At 38.4% G+C, this 20,642-nt stretch overlaps 1 protein-coding gene and 1 long non-coding RNA gene across 3 annotated transcripts in view; both read left to right on the forward strand.

The window, feature by feature from the left end:
• The window catches only part of PAPLN (papilin, proteoglycan like sulfated glycoprotein), a 54,970-nt gene that overhangs the window by 13,240 nt on the left and 21,088 nt on the right, over window positions 1-20,642 (forward strand). Inside the window, exons 3-13 of one of the 2 annotated variants that reach the window (XM_053474849.1) lie at window positions 3,411-3,526; window positions 13,027-13,087; window positions 13,412-13,514; window positions 14,290-14,420; window positions 15,183-15,306; window positions 16,046-16,126; window positions 16,662-16,834; window positions 17,348-17,471; window positions 17,572-17,698; window positions 18,870-18,929; window positions 20,287-20,494. In XM_053474849.1, coding sequence (XP_053330824.1) covers window positions 3,411-3,526; window positions 13,027-13,087; window positions 13,412-13,514; window positions 14,290-14,420; window positions 15,183-15,306; window positions 16,046-16,126; window positions 16,662-16,834; window positions 17,348-17,471; window positions 17,572-17,698; window positions 18,870-18,929; window positions 20,287-20,494 — 1,308 coding nt within the window. Of the gene's footprint in view, window positions 1-3,410; window positions 3,527-13,026; window positions 13,088-13,411; window positions 13,515-14,289; window positions 14,421-15,182; window positions 15,307-16,045; window positions 16,127-16,661; window positions 16,835-17,347; window positions 17,472-17,571; window positions 17,699-18,869; window positions 18,930-20,286; window positions 20,495-20,642 lie in introns of those variants that run through there. The other variant, XM_053474850.1, reaches the window with a different exon arrangement.
• LOC128504707 (uncharacterized) lies at window positions 10,703-12,051 on the forward strand. Its single transcript, XR_008355481.1, has 2 exons — window positions 10,703-10,996; window positions 11,964-12,051. It is a non-coding gene; the product is annotated as an uncharacterized LOC128504707 (long non-coding RNA).

Raw genomic sequence — 20,642 nt, forward strand, 5'->3', positions numbered from 1 at the left:
TAACTATGTTAAGTGCTAGGCATTCACAATACTGTCTATGTGGTGAACTTCAAGATCTAACAACTTCAACACACCTTTCATCTCAACAGACATTTATCTATCAACATCCCCTTTTTCTATGTTACCCCCTCTTGCTTTATTCAACATCTTTCTTTTTTGTTGCAATAGAAAACTACACAAAAATGATAAAATCCATTGTCCACTTAAATATTGAGAAATGGTTACATGAGCTTTCATTTTTATATTAAAAACAAATATTAGCTGTTCTATGTATGTAATAAATCTAAATATTTATCTAGATACTGATTTTTTTTAATGTAGACTAGAATGTTTCCTTAGTTAGCTTCAAGCGGCAAATTGTCTTAATTTAAAAAAATAATTGTGCACCTAGCACTGATTTACTATAATAGTAAAATGTAATATATCAGGATTCTATTCTATGGAACATTGAACTGTCATGATCACAATTTATCAAACTAGGATAAAGTTTATCTCTCATACACGCAAGCAAATTTATCAATCATAACAATTATGTGTCCAGAAAAGCTTTTTACAAAGTTAGATATGCGTATTCCTGAGACAGAAGCAAGTTCTATTTTGAAAAGGCAGCATTTTCAAAATATCTCATCAGAAAACAAAATACTAATTTTGGCCAAACAAAAAAAACAAAACACTTTTATTAGTCTTTTTTTGAGTATTCAACATACATGTATATCACGTTTAATTTTCACTTGTGGCTCTTTTCGCTTTTAAATATTGATCAAAAGAGTAGGAAAGCTTATTTGATTCATCATCATCATCATAATCCACAGAAAAAAGTACTTGAGCAAGACTTTTTTTTATATATTGAGATCTTGTACAGTAGAATCTTGGATTCACTGGCGAAAGTAAGATAATTTTGCCAGTGTTCATAACTGCAAAAGGGGGACCAACTATGTATTGATGTATTTTGGATGTGATGTCATAAAAGTCCCTGATGGTGTAATGGTCAGGTGTCCCAATACTTTAGTCCATACTAGGGCTGCAACTAACGATTATTTTCATAATCGATTAGTTGGCCGATTATTTTTCGATTAATCGATTAATCGGATAAAAAAAATGAATGTACATTTTTCATTTATTTAAAATAATTTAATAAACAAATGATGTTAAATACAAACACCAGAATAAAAAAAACTTTGATAAAATGCATTTCTTGTCTTAATTTCCCAACCAGCCCCCCCCCAATTTATGCACATTTGAGCCCAGGCTTGCCACGCTGCCTCCCAGACACGCCACGCTGCCTCCCAGACACGCCACGCTGCCTCCCAGACACGCCACGCTGCCTCTCACATATTCCACTCCACGCTGCCTCCCACATATTCCACCCCACGCTGCCTCCCACATATTCCACTCCACGCTGCCTCCCACATATTCCACTCCACGCTGCCTCCCACATATTCCACTCCACTCTGCCTCCCACATATGCCACTCCACGCTGCCTCCCACATATGCCACTCCACGCTGCCTCCCACATATGCCACTCCACGCTGCCTCCCACATATACCACTCCACGCTGCCTCCCACATATGCCACGCTGCCTCTCACATATGCCACGCTGCCTCTCACATATGCCACGCTGCCTCCCACATATGCCACGCTGCCTCCCACATATTCCACTCCACGCTGCCTCCCACATATACCACTCCACTCTAACCCCACATATTCCACTCCACGCTGCCTTCCACATATTCCACTCCACGCTGCCTCCCACATATGCCACTCCACGCTGCCTCCCACATATGCCACTCCACGCTGCCTCCCACATATGCCACTCCACGCTGCCTCCCACATATGCCACTCCACGCTGCCTCCCACATATACCACTCCACGCTGCCTCCCACATATGCCACGCTGCCTCTCACATATGCCACGCTGCCTCCCACATATTCCACTCCACGCTGCCTCCCACATATACCACTCCACTCTAACCCCACATATGCCACTGTGCCTGATATGCCCAAATATTAATTTTATACTTACAGTTAGATGAGTGTCACAGCCATGTGGTTCTGGCCTTCTGGGAGAAGGAAAGGGCGGGGCCAGTTGTCACAGTGATTACAGGGAGGGACTGGTAAGTAGGAGCTGCTGCTGTGAGTCAGACTAAACGGATTATATAACGAGGGGTATTTTTCAGAGCGTTTGCTCTGAAAAAACCCTCACTTTATAATCGATAAAAATCGATTCAACTAATCGATAATGAAATTTGTTGGCAACGATTTTCATTATCGATTATTATCGATTTTATCAATTAGTTGTTGCAGCCCTAGTCCATACAGAGTGTGTGTGTGTATATAATGTGACGGGACCGACCTGTACCCCGACTGGGTACTCCCGCCAAACGTTGCTTCCTCCTGCCGGGACACCAACAAGTAACCCCTTCAGCACCAGGCAGAACCAGCGTTGTAGATAGAAGGAGGGACGTCGCTGCACCGAAGCCGCATTGGCACTGTGGCTATCCGAAGCTTAGCTACACAGCGTGGCTACAGCCCACCCCAAACATCAGGCAACACTCATGTTGAGGTGAAAGCAGGACTCATTTATTAAAGCCAAATACAGAACTATATATACACAAGTAGAAAAGGGGCAAGACAAATATCACATGATCCAATTACCATGTCAGGAAGGAAGTAATTAGATCAAATCCTGCAACACAATATCCGGGGGAAGGACAGGATGACACGAGACATAAATAATGACATTAACTGGGGACGTAGACGTGGAATGACGATAGACATATAATTGGCTTGAGACAGACAATGGCCAGGACACAGGGATAACAGGAGCTCACAGGATTAACAGCTACCTGTTATGTAATGGATAATTAGGTATGCAGCAGTGACACCAAGTCATACCTACAGGGGGTCTTAAGACAAGGGCTAACTCACACAATAACAGGGGAAACACTTCACACCTATACAATTAACAATGTACAGATAATCAGCCTTCTTCCTACCACAGGATGTCCAGCTGACGTTACAGTTCTGAGACTCTGAGTGCTAAAACATGGGGTACATCACCAGACTGAACCCCTGTATCCACACACAGAAGTCTCTACAAGGCCTGGGCCCATAGTCGATAGGGAGGAGGCTGGCTCTCAGGCCTCTCCAGGGACTCCAGTGATGGAGGGTTCTGTCACATATAACACACACACACACACTGAAGAAGGGATGCTGTGATGAAGTCTAAAGACACTGATAAAGATGGACCTAGCAACTATAGAAGAAAATGACCTTGGAGTCTACAGAATAACACATGAATGTCTCTTCTGACCCCTATAACTCCTTTACTATGGAAATATTTCTTATCCTTAGATGTGTAAATGTTACTAAATGTGTTGCATGGTATACTTAATATGATATTTTTCACAGGCAAGAAAGACCAAACGACAAAGTGATTTTTGGGACAATTGGGGTGAATGGGGAGATTGCAGCCGTTCATGTGGTGGGGGAGTGAGTTTCCGAGAAAGGCAGTGCTATTCTCGCAGGTAAGTGACCGCTACTTTGGCCATTTTAACTCACGAGAACACGGGCATTTATTGAAAAAAGTAAATAAGTTATGGTTGGTGACATTTATCAACTTGTTGAGGCGACACTAAATGTTTTTAGGTTAGTGTTTAGTCACTCTAAATGCTCAATGCTTCCTGCTTTCTCATGTCACAGTATTTAGAAGAAGTATTAAAACCTAGTGGGATACGACATATTGAAAATAGAGAGCTCAGAAGGGTTAATGTATATATGGATAACCATTGTGATGCTTTGAAATCCATACGACCGAATCTGTTTGCTAAACATCTTTTTGGTGGACTTGGTGTGGCTTGCCCGAAGGAAATTATATATATATATATATATATATATATATATATATCCTTGGCTGTATTTTGATGTGGTAATATAACAATAATATGTAGTCATATTTTGCCCAAATGTAAACAGCACTCCCAAATGCTTCTGACAACTCTCTAGCTTATTTCTTTAATTGGATGGCTGGATACAAGTACAATGCAGTAATTCTTTCCATATCCTGCATAAAAACAAGTCTCTTAATGCGAGCCCTGAGGCTAACTTTCTGAATGGGTATTATTTCTTAATGCGTATCTTTAATTGTGAACTTTTTCTTGAGCTTGAGCCAGTTCAATTTGGAAAAATACTTTTATTACTGAATATATTTGTCTACATTGTTTATCCTAGATTAAATCATCTAATAATTCTGTAATAATGACTCATTTAGTACTGTCATAAACATACAACTCCCTACAAATCATTCTACTCTGGTTCACATGGAATTTAAAGGGATGGCATCTTTTAAAATGTAATAACCAAGTACCCTTTAAAGGGCTTTGTCTGTAGTAAATGAAAATAATGACAGATAAAAATTAAAAATATGCTTTAACATTTACGCAATACATGCCATTATATAGCTACAGACATGTTAGCAGTAATGTTGTCTGTGAATAAAGTCTGATGATAATCTCGTTTCCTGGTTTCAGGAAACAGTTAATCTTAGCTAGGTGTGATAATTTACAGTACAGTTCAAAAGTCTCGGATCACTTAGAAACATCCTTGTTTTCAAAAAGAGAGCTAATTTTGTCCATTAAAATAACACCAAATGGTTCAGAAACACAGTGAAGACATTGTTAATGTATCTTTGGGATGGTGTGGCGGACGTGCCTAAGGGTAGGATGGCTGTAAGGGTCTTCCAATATAACCAGGGGATGGAGATATGTAATAAGAAAAAAAAAAAAAGCAAATAAAGGTTTCTTCATTTTACATATCTCCATCCCCTGGTTATATTGGAAGACCCTTACAGCCATCATACCCTTAGGCGCGACCGCCACACCCATCCCAAAGATTCTACCTTCAAGCCAAGATAGGAGAGATTCCTGGCACGGTTTGTGTTGCTGCCTGCACCTCCGTTCAAAGACTGCTCCCAGCGCTGAACCATTTTTTTGTAATTGTTAATGTTGTAAATAAATATTGCAGCGGCCCTTTATGCCCATATAGCTTCTGTTGCTTTACTTGATTATTATTGAACGCTATGGACAGAAAATGGAGTTTTGTTTAGTTAGGTGTTTATGATGTGATCCTTAAATATGTATAACTTTCGCTGTTATAAAGGTTAAAACTTTTTTTTTTCCATTTCAGAGTTTGATGTTTGATCTTGAATATTTAGTTCTAAAGTTTCTCCAAATCGATCTCTTTTTTCACTTTGGTCCAAGCCATTGAGCATTGAAACAAAATTATTAATTTGTAGGGTTTATATTCTTTAGAGGATATGGTAGGCCATGTTAGCGTCTCCGGGGAGGTTAATCCTGTAGCAGCTTGTTTTTTATTATTATTATTGTTATGGTTTGTAGTGATGTGAGCAATAATATTAGCTTGATTATTTTTTTAAATCAGGAAAGTTTACGCATCTGTTTTGATCTTATTTGATAACATATTTTGTCAAGCCTAGTAAAACTGTTCTAAACTAGTTTTAACCAGGGTATTGAGATTGCCAAGGGGACCATTAGAAGTAAATATATCCATCTACATTTGGTATAAGCATTACTTATATTTATCAGTCCCCACCATGAAAATTCTAGATTTCTCCATTCTTTAAGTTGTTTGTTCATTAGTTTTACGTGATCTAGAAAGTATGTTTCCATAAGGTTTTACACATTTGAATTTTAAATTTTGAGTTATGACTTTAATCATTTTGTTCTAGGGCTGTAACAACTAATCGAAAATTAATAATGAAAATTGTTGCCAACGAATTTCATTATTGATTAGCAAATGCTATGAAAATACCACCTCGTTTTATAATCCGACCTCAAATAGAGGTCGGATAATAACACAAAGATCCAGATCCCCCGCAGCGCTGGAAGGGACCCGGATCCTTCACTCTGACAGCCGTTGGGCGCCTGTGTGATGCGCGCCCCAGCGGAAGTACCGGCCAGCAGCGGCGGAGGTTGTCCTCAAATAGAGGTCTGATTACAAGACTAAATACCAGATCCCCCAGCGCTGCAGGGAACCTGGATCTTCCTCTCCGGCAGCGTCTGCTGCTGCTGGCACTTCCTCTGTCTGTGCACATCCCGCAGCCGGTGAACGCGGGATGCACACAGACAACCTCCGCTGCTGCCAGCGCTTCCGCCGGGGCTTCTATCGTGGAGCACTGGAAGGTCATGTGATGCCGGTGCTCAGTCATAGAAGCCCCGGTGGAAGTATTGGCCACCAGCAGCGGAGACCTCCACCGGCGGCCCCATGAAAAAAATATGAAAAAATAGTTTACATGTGAAGTAATATTTACTAGTAAAACTTTTTTTCCTATAGGGTAGTCTTATATTCAGGCTTTTCATTGTTTCCTAAATTAATATTCAAATTTTGGGGGGGTCGTCTTATAATCAGGGTCTTCTTATAATTGAGCAAATACGGTGATTGCTAACGGTTCGATGTATATTATATACAGGAGGGGAGATAGTGGGCATCCCTTCTGGTTCCATTTTTTAGGTGGAATCAGTCTGAACAGATATTGGAGCCATTCATTCTTGCTGTTGGATTAGTATAGAGAGCCATTATTGCTTGGTAGATCCAGTCTTGGATGCCCATTCGTTGTATGAATTCCCAGCTGACTATGTGGAACGCCTTTTCTGTGTCTACCTATAGAGTCAGCAATGGGATTCCTTTTCCGCAACATTTAGGATGTTTAATATTTTGTGTGTGTAACGAAATAGGTCTATAATTTTGGGGTTTTGTGGGGTCTGTTTTAATATTGGAAGAATATTGGCCCTGACTAACTCCTCTGGGGCGGCGCCTTTTTCTGCAATGTTGTTGTACATTAGATTTAAGTGAGGTATTAACAGTTCTGCAAATATCTTTAAAAAAAAAAAAAATGGTTCCTAAAGCCATCCGTGCCAGACTCTCCTGATTATCTGGTGGATCAGTAATTGGCTTACTGATCCTACCTCTTAGTTCTGTTGATATTTGAGGTATCTTTGCTTTAGTTTTCTATTTGTAGCCCTATGTTTTGTTCAGGGAGATGTATAGTGTTCCATAATGTTTGTTAAAGGCTTGACTGATTTCAAGTCGGGTGTGATACAGTCTTGCCATTGATTATTCATTTATTGATGGTGTTATTCTGTTTGCTAGTCATCATCTTCTCCGCTCTGTTGCCTTCATAGTAAAATCTTTGTTTTAACTTCTGTATGTTTCTAGCTATTTTTCATGGGAGTTGTTCCTTTTCACTTCTTGATTAGTTTTTTGATATTGAATATGAAGGTTTGAGAGGTGTTGTTCAGAGTTTTTCTTTCTTTGAATTTCTAATTTTATAAAATAACCTCTGCATACCACTTTAAATGCGCACCAATTATTTGTTGGTGAAGCAGGGTCATTCTCTTCAAAAAAGGTTTTAATTATCATCAGAGATCCTTCGGTTTCTTATCGTTGAGTAAATAATGTTTAATTTTCCAAGTATTTCTAACAAAAGTTTTTTTTTTTTTTTTTTTTCTAGTGCAACTAATATGATGCTATAATTGAACCCAGTGCTACCTATGATTTCCACCTTTTTGTTTGTGAAAGCATCCTCTGGTTTCTCCATATCATATGTATCCTGCAATATAGGTGTACAAAATCCGCATCAGTAGGATGGAGTATCTGTCAGATATCATATAGTTCTAATTTATTTAAAGCTTTGCCTAATTGTTTGGCTTCTTTGACAATTTTTGAGTTAACTAGTTATTAAATTATTTTTTTCTTGTCTTAATGCATGGGCTTTCTTTTCAAAGCTTTTTTGAAGCAAGTCTTCAGTAATGTGATTAATGTCAAGTGAGTCAGAACTACCTTGTGTGATTGTAGTTTCAGGATAGCTTTGTGTCTTCCATTTGTTTTTTGATTGATCTTTCTCTAGACTGGGAAGGACTGTAATAATCTAAAAACCTATCTTTTCAAGTTTTTCATGTTTGTTTTCTATCCTTCTGTTTGTCTCTACTATTTTTGAAAGATTGGAAGCTATTTTAAGGGTAGTATCCCACTGATAATGATCTATAGGGGGAGGGTATTAGAGGGTAATTTTTTTTATCCCTTCTTTCCCTTCCTATTCCTCTCCCCTGTTCACTCACCTCTTTCCCTCCTCCTTTCTTACGCCTTTTTTTTCTTTATACTATAACAAGAATTTTGTAACAATTATAGCTGTAAAGGAGATAGCAGATAATTACTAGGCTGAGTGTGATTTCTGCTTCTTGTTGTCGTCTATCTCGCCCTCAATGTTTTAGAGCAGGGGTGTCCAAGTTTTTTCGGCATCAGAAATGTATGTGTGCGTGGGCCGCACTCATTTTTTACTGAGAGAAAACATGGCCTTTTAGCTTTATAATGCATATTAATACAGGGTTAATTTGGTGAGAATGAAAAAAGCAGTGGAAAAGTTCAATACTGAATTACTTAAACAATAAAGCAAAGTCAGTCCCAAAACCATTTAACCCCTTAAGGACAATGGGCGGTCCCTAAACCCATTGAAAACAATGCATTTTGAGCCCGTACATGTACGGGCTTTGTCATTAAGGGGTTAAAACAAGTTTAGCCAAATAAAACTGCACAAGGCTGGAGCACACTGTGGGTACAAGCAGGATTTAAGCTGGGTGACGCACACTGGAGGTAGGGCCTGATTAAGAGCATCATGGGCCTGGTGCTGAAGATTTTGGTGCCCATTTTATAGAAATATATAAAATAGAATCTTAACTCCTTGGCATCCATGTGTACTGGATAAAGATGACATCAGTGCTCGGCAGATAATACACGATATTCCTACAGAAAGTAAAGTGCCAGGAAACCGATGACAGAAAACACACACACCAGGACAGGCTCTGCCACACCGACACCCAAACACATACACACCAGGACAGGCTCTGGCACACCAACAGCCAAACACACACACCAAGACAGACTCTGCCACACCGACACCCAAACACACACACCAGGACAGGCTCTGCCACACCGACACCCAAACACACACACCAGGACAGGCTCTGCCACACCGACACCCAAACACACACACCAAGAATGCCTCTGCCACACCGACACCCAAACACACACACCAGGACAGGCTCTGCCAAACCAAAACACACACACCAGGACAGGCTCTGCCACACCAAAACACACACACCAGTACCGGCACTGAAATCTGGAGTAACGTCAAACAATGGCAATATGTCATATTTCACCTTTCATGTGTAGAAGAACAGAATGTACATATTTGAACATGTTTGGATTGTGTTGTAAAGTGCATAGTGTCCTTACGGCATTACTGAATCAGCAGAAATTTATATATGACAAAGGAAGCTCCAAAGAAACTACATATTCTAAACATGACTCTTAAAGGCAGGTTATCACCTTGGTTCGATATCACAGAAATCTATACATTTGTTGACTCACAAAAAAGATAACCTTACAAAAAAAAGTTTATTAGCTTTTCCATGCTTGTTACATACCACATTTTTAAGTTTTTCTAATTTTAGGAAGGAAGACATTTTTTCATTCCCTGGTCACATGTGACAAGAAAGTAAATTGTTCAACATTTTTGTATCACATACACATCCAGTGGCTTAGCTATATTTAAAATACCTGTGGCCCGAATACAAACACACCTAATCGATGATGTCACCTCACCTATTCTATTGATTTTGAATTCAATTTACTGATTTTTTTTTTTAGCATAAAAACAATTTTCTCGCAGGTTTCACTCACATAAAAATACCGCAACCTTTTTGCATCCCTCCAAAATCATTTTCATTAGTAAATTTTGTTTGTTAGACTGTCGAACATGAGCAACTATGTAGTATGCGCAACCCTCTTATATCACAATTGCCGCTTTTTTACATACTTCGGATTACTTGTATGAATATTGCATTTTTATTTGTTTTAAGGTAGCTTGATATACAGTTCTAAAATCCCACTTTATCATTGACTCTAAAATGGCATTTTATAATAGTCCTAACTTGCTTCTGCTTAAGCAGGAATTCAGATATGTTCAAGTCTTCACCTGCTCCCTTCTAAAACTAAAATAGCAATTCTAAAAATGTATTGGGTTAGTGGAATTTTTCACACAGAAACTGTTCTCTCTAAATACTTTAAACATCTGTGAACAGAATTATCAACATAAATCAAAATACTGATGAGTCACTTGAATTTGGGAGAATTAACCACATTATACAGTTGAATTTGTTGGTTATATATCTTTTTTCTTGCTATCTAGGTATACAAAATACATTAGCGAAGGTCCAATAGAAGAGGCACAGATTTGCTTCTTGGACATGTTAGCTATCTAGTGCGTTGATAAAGCCATTTCAATCCTCCGTCTAAAGTGTTCCGTTTATAGGAGGACCAGTCTCTTGCCAAATCCCTTTGTCATCCACCTCCGGATCTTTCTCTTTTCTTAGTGTTGTGCAACACTCAACAGAAAAGCCACAATAATGTGATTATAGACAAAAAAAGAAAATATATATATATAAAATAAATTGTAAATCACTCCTTGAAGTGAAAGTGGGTTTGGACCCGTCTCAGGCAATGAGTGGATCATTCTGCAGGCTTATTCTATAACAAGAAAATCAGTGTGAAACAGAAGTACACTATTTAACTTGTGGGATCATAGTTTTCATCAGGGATAACTCAGGGATAGTCAACAACTTTATGATGATTTCAAGATACAGAATTACAATAAAATCATTTCGTTTTTGCAAGAATTCCATGCAAATGCAAAAATGTAATACAAACTGTATGTAGTCAATTTATTTAAAGTTCTTGAAGTTCTCCCTTGTCTCCTCGCCAAGCCAATCTATACCATCAGCAACTTAAATATATATATATATATCCTAATTATTGAATTAAGGTGTTTTCTACATAACATCAAGCTCATAGGCATACAATCTCTGTAGACAAACATTGACTGTAGAATGGATAATACTGCTCACTGCATCACTCTCTACAGAGTTCCGAACTGCAATATCAGCACAAACACTGTGTTTCAGGAGCTTCCTAAAATGGGTTTCCATGGCCGAGCAGCTGCGCACAAGCTGAAGATCACCGTGCGCAATGCCAAGCGTTAGCTGAAGTTGTGTAAAGCACATTGCCAATGGACTCTAGAACAGGCGTAACATGTTCTTTGGGGTGATAAATCAAACAATGCTATATGCAAATCTGAGGATGATTCTGGATTTGGTGGATGCCAGGAGAACATTACCTGCCTGCATGCATACTGCCTACTGTAAAGTTTAGTGGAGGAGAGATTGTGGTCTGGAGCTGGTTTGGGTTGGGCCCCTTAGTTCCAGTGAAGAGTAATGTTAATGCTGAAGCATCCAAAGACATTTGAGACAATTCTATGCTTCCACTTTGTGGCACCAGCTAGGTGAAGGCCCTTTTCTATCCCAAAATGACTGTACCCCTTTACGCATAGCAAGGTCCATAAAGACATGGTTTGAGGTGTGTGGTGTGGAGGGACTGCACAAAGGCCTGACCTTAACCCCATCAAACATCTTTCGGATTAATTGGGATGCCGATTATGAGCTAGGCCTTGTTGTTCAACAACAATCTCTGACCTCCCAAATGCTTTTTTGGCTGAATGAGCACAAATTACCAAAGACACACTCCAAAATCTTGTAGAAAAAGCTTCCTAGAACAATGGAGGCTGTTAAAGCTGTAAATGGAGGCCAACTCCATGTTAATGCCTATGGTTTTGGAATGGGATGTTCAACAAGCACATATATTTGTGATGATCATGTGTCCACATACTTTTGATCTTCTAGTATATATTGCTTGTTTTAATTGGCAAGTACAGTTACATTGATATATATTTGTACAACTGAAAATGTAGCATTATGTACAGTATGAAGCTTCACATACTGAATGAGACTAGTGAGACAACTCAATCTGACCTGTGTCAACTCCTCTGCAAAATAGATTTTCATTGACATGGATGCAACTATATTGTTTGTTTTGATATGGTGATTTGAAAGAAATTGCAGCACTGAATAAAATAAAAATAAAACTAGTAACCAGATTTTTTTTCTTCCCTCCCTGTGCAAATCCATTCTTCATCTAATCATCGAAATGTAAGATGTATAATGGCATAAAGGCAAAACCTTTGTTGGTCCTTTCTGACTTGCTAATGCTAATTGTGCTTTCTTCTAGCTAGGATGAACCGCTAGGGGAACAGTTACGCCCCTGCTCTAAACCATATAGTTGTTTATTCTGTTTGCAAGTTGATGGTGTGGCTATAGTGTAATTTATATCCATTTTGCATTCCTTTTCTGGAGAATAGTTGGGTGGGGCTGGTTAATACTGTAATGAGAAAGTGCTTTAGCCTACCAAACTGCTGCGTTCACATGTTGTGAAGTCAACCTTTCTGTAAAATATTTTTATGGTGTATTGACACATTTGGAACAGATCCATACAGGTCTATTTGTGTATAGCAGGGCTATTTTAGGATTGCCCTGACCATTGATTTTATTGATTGATGCTAAGGTAAAAAGGGTGTCTTGGTCCCTGTGGACCTTATTTGTGCCATACACCATAGTCTTTTTATGCTATAATAAGTAGGGTCTAGATATCCAGAGCTTACCTATTCTTTCACATGGCTTAGAAAAAGTGATATGACGTCATGCTAGCATGCGTTGGTGAATAAGCAAGAAAGTGAGAGATGTACCTTTAAAAGTATTCTTGAGTGGATTGTCCAGATGTGCAACATGTACCTAGAGTCTGGTGAAAGCTGCATCTGCAATGCATTTTAGAACCTAATGGAGACAAACACGTTCACAATGACAAAGAATGATGTAAATCAGGCATTCAACTCTCCACTTTTATATTTCCACTGGAGTAGTAAGACAAGTTGAGGTTTGGAGAAAGACAGGACATGGGCCACCAATGTTATATTAAAAGTAGTGAAACTGTAACTCTCACCAATTAAAATAAAATAAAATGATTATAGACTTCTAACAGAACTCTGAATAATCTTCTTCCTTAGGGCAGATGGGGGATCGAATTGTATTGGACCAACTAGAAACTATCGTTCCTGCAATGTGCAGGTGAGCAAATCATGCTTCAAATATCTTGCCATCATTAGCTTTGTAAGATAATATAGTGCCGGTGCTTTGTATTGTTGAGAACTGTAAAGTCTGTAAAGTCTTTTGTGCTATTGCATGCTATCTCCTTCTCTTTTTTTGCTGTAAACTCCACTTATGTTGGGAACATAATTTTCATTTTAAGATCTTCAGCATGCCGTGAGATGTAGGCTAGTTGTTCAATTGTTTTGGGGAATAATTTAATTGGCCTATTCAGTATTGGCATTTTTTTAGCTCATCAATTATGTGTCTATAAAAACATTTACATTTTTATTTTCATTCTCTTAGGACTGTCCTGCAGGTTCTCGAGATTTCCGTGCACTGCAGTGTTCTGAATATGATGGGATGGACTTCCAAGGGAAGAGATACAAGTGGCTGCCATATTATGGAGGCAAGGAAGTCATTTTTTTACATTGTTACTCCAGTCAAAGTGTCTTTGAAGCCAGCAGTTGCTGGGTTCACTGCAAAAGATGTAGTTTGATGTATCTGAATAAAAAGTGCAGTAAATGTTTAATTGGGGTACTGCTGAAGGAACGAAATGCTGACAGTGTTACAACATTTGAGACCAGGGTGACTACATTTTATTTCTGCCATTCAGGGACACACTATGAAGCGTATGAGATTACTCACACAGGGGTATAATATATATACATTTTATATTATAAATATCTCACATACACACTGATTTACATATAGACACCAACATATACTCATAAAATAAATTTTATATTATATTTATATATATATCTCACATACACACTGATTCACCTATGATATTATATATTAATTATTAGAACGCTTTGGAAACCATGTTGATTTCAGATTTAATCATATACATACATGATTATACAGACATGAGTAGAGGTACATGTCTCGTAACAGAGGAGTTAATTCTCTGAATCTGCTCATGCCTGATAATAGAGGGGTTAACACGCTGAATCTTCACACAAACAGACAAACACAGTGACAAACAGACAAACATAGTCACATGCACACGGTCAAACACACATACACTTAGCTAAGCCACTTAGCTAGGAAGCTAGCACATTCTGGGACAAAGCATTGTCCCGGATTGAGGCTGCCCGGGACTTGTGGTCACCCTATTTGACACCCAAGTGTGGTACTGCTGTAGGATTAGTTTTATGTGTAATGTTTTGGTTTTTTAGCATCTAATAAATGTGAGCTGAACTGCATACCCAAGGGAGAGAATTTCTACTATAGACACAAGATGGCTGTGCTGGATGGAACTCCGTGTGAACCTGGGAGAAGGGACATCTGTGTGGAGGGGGTGTGCAAGGTACATTCTTATTTATACATATTTCAGAAGTACATGGTATACCATGTATTGCACAGTTAAATCCTGTCCCTTTGGGCTGGTGGCAAAACATTTAGGCATTTTGCTTGGGTAAACATAGCGGAATATAGTTACTGAGCTAGATGTTTGCAGGGCAGTTGGACATTCAGTATCACCAACTTCAAAATGCATTATGAAAAGCCAACCCATCGGAGCCACCCCAGAAAGAGATGAACTGGACCTGCATTATTTATAGTTAAATCAAAGAGATGAGTGAAGAAATGTCCTCATGTTAACTATACATTATGCAGGACTTTTACTGCTGAACGGGGTCACTGGAGTTGGCTGTTTTTTGATGCATAATAAAATTGGTGTGCTGATATCCGATCCTTAATAAATGCACTTCATAATTCATTGGTTAACAAAATATTCAATATATTGTACAATTTTTGCTGTTGTAGAATGGGCATTAGTGTCTTATCAAATAGGTTCTTTGTAGCATATCAGAACCTAGTAGAATCAGTTAATTTTGTTAGTTTCATGTATGTAGTTGTCTCTAGGAAATCCTGACTGCCTGCACTGTAGCAAAGTTCAGCTGTTTAGCTACATATCACATTACCTACAGTAAGTTACGGATACCTATGGGAAACCAAGCTTACTTTTGATTGTAGCATAAAAAAAAATTGTAACGAAGATATTTGAGAGGGCCAACTATTATATTTGTTTCAATAACGATTTATGATTTCAAGTACTGTATTGATTTAGACTGTCGGCTGTGATAATGTACTTGACTCCTCCAAACGGGAGGATAGGTGCTTGGTGTGTGGAGGAGATGGCAGTTCCTGTTACGAAGTCAAAGGATCTTATGATTTACCCACCTTATCGAAAGGTATTGAAAATGTTACGTAAAGAAAAAGAATGGCTTCAGTTGAACTCATGTATGATTTTAACATGTCCTCTAGTTGGATCACATCTTCCGAAATTTTAACAAAAAAAAAGGATAACTTGCTCTATACAATGTTAACCGAACAGAGAGGAACCTGATTACTTAAAACTGATGTAACAAGAAAAACATTGAAATACTCACATACTTTAATGCATTTTTTTATTTTTCCCCCTGAAAGTTGAGCTTAGCTGCGGGAGGTAAAATCCCTCTTTCCTCCCCTAAATGCTCTTTTTTTCCTAGCTTAGGATGTTTGCTGGATTTGAGTGTTACACAACCCTAAAGACCACAATAATGTGAATAAAAATAGCAATAAATCTGCATATACAGTAAATTATAGATACAGTATTGTGATCAGCAGCAATAAATGTGGAGCGATTGCCATAAAAACTAAAACAATATTTATGCTCTGGTTTTTGCAACAGTAAAATGTATAGTTTTTGTAAATATAGCCTTCTAGAATTTGTTTGCTAACCTTTCACTTTACCAAAAATGTAAAATTGCCAAAAATTATATTCATGTGAGTTGGGTTTTTAATAAATAGTTTATTGGGAGTTGGTAAGGGAAATGTATTTTATAAGGTAGGTATTTTTCAAGCAGTTGACCTGGTATCTCATGTCTTTCCATACATCGTTGGCTTTGTTCCATCAGTGATGTGTGGTTGATATTTCTTTTATTCTTTCAGGTTACAGCCAACTTTTCACCATCCCCATTGGTGCCACCAATATACAAATTAAGGAAGTTGGTGCCACAAGGAACTTCTTAGGTAAAACTAATTTATAATTGGTAACGTTCCACATTTCTCTTTAGTTCTGGGAAGGTCCTGAGGGACCTGAGAAGATGAACTTTAGATTTCATTCCCTTTTCGTGTTGCATATTCATAACGCAGGTTTCCGAAAATGTTATCACTGTACCAAGATATTATTGATTCTGCCAGAAGATTTTGCGTATTTTTAGTAGCAATTCATTATATAAACTTTGGGGAACCTAAAGTTACTAGCACAACAGGCCGCATTTGACAACGACTGTGCCCTTCATGGTTTTTCTATGTTGTCTCTTGATAAATGTGGGATGTAAGAGACAGGCCAGATGTGCATTTAAGCATGTTTCCCAAGTGTGTTTTGTCATGTCAGCTGAAATTGGTCAACCCAAAATGACTAAGCCTTTGGTTGTCCTAACTATTCAACCATGGAAAGCACGTAGCCTGTTTTATTATGTATACTGGCACGCGTTTAACAGTACAGGTGTTAGAGTACTCACTGAATCTGGAGCCTTTTACCAAAGCCATTTTTTGTTTGCAGCTGTAAGGAATGCCCGTGGGGAGTATTACCTTAATGGCCATTGGAATATTGAATACAGTCGTGCTCTCAATGTGGCCAGCACTGTTCTTCATTACCATCGGGGCTCGGAGGGCGATCTAGCACCTGAGGTTTTAACTGCTAGAGGGCAGACCACTGAGCCTCTTGTAATTGAGGTACGTGATAAATGTTACAGATGAGTGAGTTCCCAGTCTCTGCAACTTCACTACTCTGCTGCGTCTGCGTATGAATTATCTACTTACATATCAAAATGCATTTCATTTGAGCCAGCAGTTGAGACTAGGCAAATGGAAGTTCATATAGTGGCTGTCATAATGTAAGTCTTAAATTAGTTTGTCAGTCAACTAAGAGAGGTAATGGATTCATGTGCATTTTGTATAATATACTTTTTATTTTCTGTGTACTATATTTTCTGCATTATGATATGCTGGGGATCTACAATAGCTATCATTATTGAAACTATTGCAATATGCTATGCATCTCATTAGCTCAACTCTGATTCGCTGACCTTTTTTTTTTTTTGCACTGAACTATAGCAGAAAGAACTGTTTATAGGAAAGGTATAAAAACACAAATTATGTCAATGTTAAGCATTCCAGTCTGTATTTGTGTTTCTCACTGACTATCTCTGTGGCCATGGTAAGTTATAGACATTTTTGTCTATGTAGATTATTGGACAAGAAGCAAACCAAGGAATTCAGTATGAATACTACTTACCTAACCAGGGCGATGTTCAGGACTATCAGTGGAGTTACGGTTCTTGGAGTGAGTGCAGTGCAGAGTGTGGAGGAGGTAAGAACTTTTAGACATTTGAAAACAGAATAAATATGTCATAATATGTTTAAACTAGCATTACGCCAACTGGTTTACACTTTTTTTTTTTTAATATCAGGCTACCAGTCTCGTTTGGTTTTCTGCACTATTGATAATGAAGCATATCCGGATCCTATGTGTAGGGACAAGCCTGCTCCGCCAAGCAACAGGACCTGCAGCACACAGCCCTGCCCACAAATGAAACGGTGGGATGCCTTTTCATATACATATTGTCTTATGAATGGCCACTATTTTCTTCACCTTGCAAAGCTCAAATAACTTCAATAGGAAGCCTACATACAGTTTGTCTTATTATGTTCTAGGAACCACCCATTTAGGACTTAATATAGATCCCATGATAGGTCCCTGCAATATATATATTGTGGCAAAGTTAGAGAGGCTTTCTATGTCAGTAGCAGGTTGGAGCGCTCTCTATTCCCAGCATGAAAGGGTTAACAGATGGAAGTCAACCCTTTTCAGGTGAATTCAGTTAACCTGCACAGCAATGTTGAAACGTCAGCCATTGGAGGCATTAGCTGTCTTACAACAGGGAAAGAGGCTGTTAGGCCTGAGGCATTGAGACTCTAAGGAAAAGGTACGGTAATATGTGGAGCTTGCAAACACAACCAGAAATATTGTGTTATGCTTCTGAGGAGCCTAAACAAATGGGTATAAATAAATGCAATAAAAAAAGGTGCCATTCAAAGGATGGGCATTACTACGTGGTATCCATTTTTTTTTTTTTTTTTTGGAACTGCGCTGCTTGTTTTAGCAGGTTGTGCAAGAGAAATGTATTGTACTGTTAAAGCACACACGTTCTATTTGTTGGCTAGAATAGTTTTGATGACACGTATGCTGATGATGAGGGCTGCTTCAGGTAACACATAAACCCATGGAGTATATTTGTTAGACTTTAAGTTTAGCTTCTAAATCAAATTTCAATATCAAATGTGTACTTTCAGTTCTCCATATTTGATGGTTTAGCTTTGGAAGATTATTTACTGAAACAAAATGTTTAATTTACAGCAAAAATCAGTAGCTTTAAACTATCATACACATCACCATATGCCATCTATGGAGTATATCTTCAATAACAGTTATCTGTCAATATTTGCCGTCTATAGAATTAACACCGCATTTCCACTACTTGCCAATGCTATGTGAAAGAAAAAAGGAAATGTAAATGTGATTGTATGTAAGTTTGGCTGATATTTCGCAAAACAGTTTTCAGCTAGAAAAATGAATTCTGGTAGACTTTCAAGAATTACCTTTTGTCATTAAGGTATTTCTGAGTTTAATTCAGCTCAAATGGCAGCTGTTCTAGTTTGTAAATCTGTATATATTCTAAAAGCTATGCATCTTTATTCTGTACAAAAGGATGTCTTACTTGTATCAGCCAACACTGTGGAATCGAATAGTGAACACAAAAATGACCAGGTAAACCAGGTGGTGTTGCATTTGGGTTTATGGAATGCATTAATCTCTGGATTAAAATAAATCCATAGCTGATTCACATTTCTCCTATATAAAAGATCATTTTGCGTCATTTAAAAAAAATCATAGTTGACACAATTTAGGAAAAATGGCCAAAGGAAGCTACATTAAGGTTCGCTTGTCACTTGGAATGCTTATGAGATCATATGCAAAGGATAACTGCATCCCCCTGCCTTGCATAAATATAACAATGCTCTTTCATAAAGGAGAAAGACTTAATCGTGTTTTTGTTTCAAAACCTAAACTTCTACTCCAACGGTTTGGTGACTTAATTTATAAGAATGTGTGTCGGGTGTTTTGGTAGCGGTATTTGGGGTGTCTTCCACAACAAATTGAGTCCAGATGACCCAGACCCTTATTTTTATTCCAACAATGTTCTAGGTCTTTAGTGGCTCTCCAGCTGGCTAGACGCAATTATAGTATCTGTAGTTCAATAAACAAGGGTTGGACAACCATTTTGGTAAAGTCACATCCCAACAATTTAAAGTTAAACTACAGTCTGTCATTTTGAGTTTCTAGATCAGCAATGAGGAAAAGGTTGTTGTGTTTTTAAATCTCACCTATGGACCACAGTCAAGCCTGCTATAGGAAAGACTGTCAGGCACTGGATCGTATCACTTTGATTTTGGCAACAGTGAGAGAGCTGCATTTTACCAGCCTTATTCTAGATCTAGATCATTCTTAAGTCAAACTGGTCAACCTTGTGAACTACATGTGCTGTCATATTAGCCAGCTGTGAGCCAAGGTTAAGGAACCGAAGACATGTGTTGGTTCTGCAGATTGCTTGGTGTACTGGGTGCAAAAAGCTGCCATTGCAAAACATTGCTGTATCTGAACTTTATTTACACCTCCATGTAACTAAGAGGAGAGCACGGGGCAGTAAGAGGAGTATCTTACTCTCTCCAAAACATTAAAGAAAGTGACCATACACTCATTAACCTAGAAGGAAATATATATATATATATATATATTTTTTTACATATTAATATTATCTTAAGAGATAATGAAGCAGAACACCTCTAGCATATTATACTAGGGAAAACAGAAAAAAAATAGTCTTTGATTAATCTGATGTCACTTGTCTAAATGGGAATTCTTCTCAGGTTTAAGTAAGTCGTCACTACGCCACGGTACCTGACGTCTAAGAGGTGTTTAGTTGTAATGCCCCCATAATATTAGTGATCCCTTGTTCCTAGTTCAGATAGTCCTCTGGCTGCTCAGGCATTAGTATGCTCTGCCTTTTTTTTTTACTCTGGAGACCAAATTGATGTGGACTTAGCTATCCTTCTGTGACTTACAGCTGGAAAGTGAGTGAGTGGGGACAGTGTTCTGCTTCCTGTGGTGGAGGCATCCAAACGCGCTCCGTATACTGCGTTTCCTATGAAGGGAGAGCCTCCCAGCAGGTGGTGAATGATGCAGAATGTGCTGCGTTTACAGAAAAACCAGCCACCCAACAAGCTTGTAACCTCAAGGCCTGTGCCAAGTGGAATGTAGGACAGTGGACAGAGGTAAGTGTTGGACATAATTTATATGACGTATCATGTCAATACTATCATGACACTATCCTGACGTATCATGACACTACTCAATTGGCCATACTGTCTTCATTTATTTGGTAGAGAACCCGAACACATTTAACTATATCCCACATTGAGC

The sequence above is a fragment of the Spea bombifrons genome, chromosome 9 (genome assembly GCF_027358695.1).
Source record: "Spea bombifrons isolate aSpeBom1 chromosome 9, aSpeBom1.2.pri, whole genome shotgun sequence".
NCBI lineage: Eukaryota > Metazoa > Chordata > Amphibia > Anura > Pelobatidae > Spea > Spea bombifrons.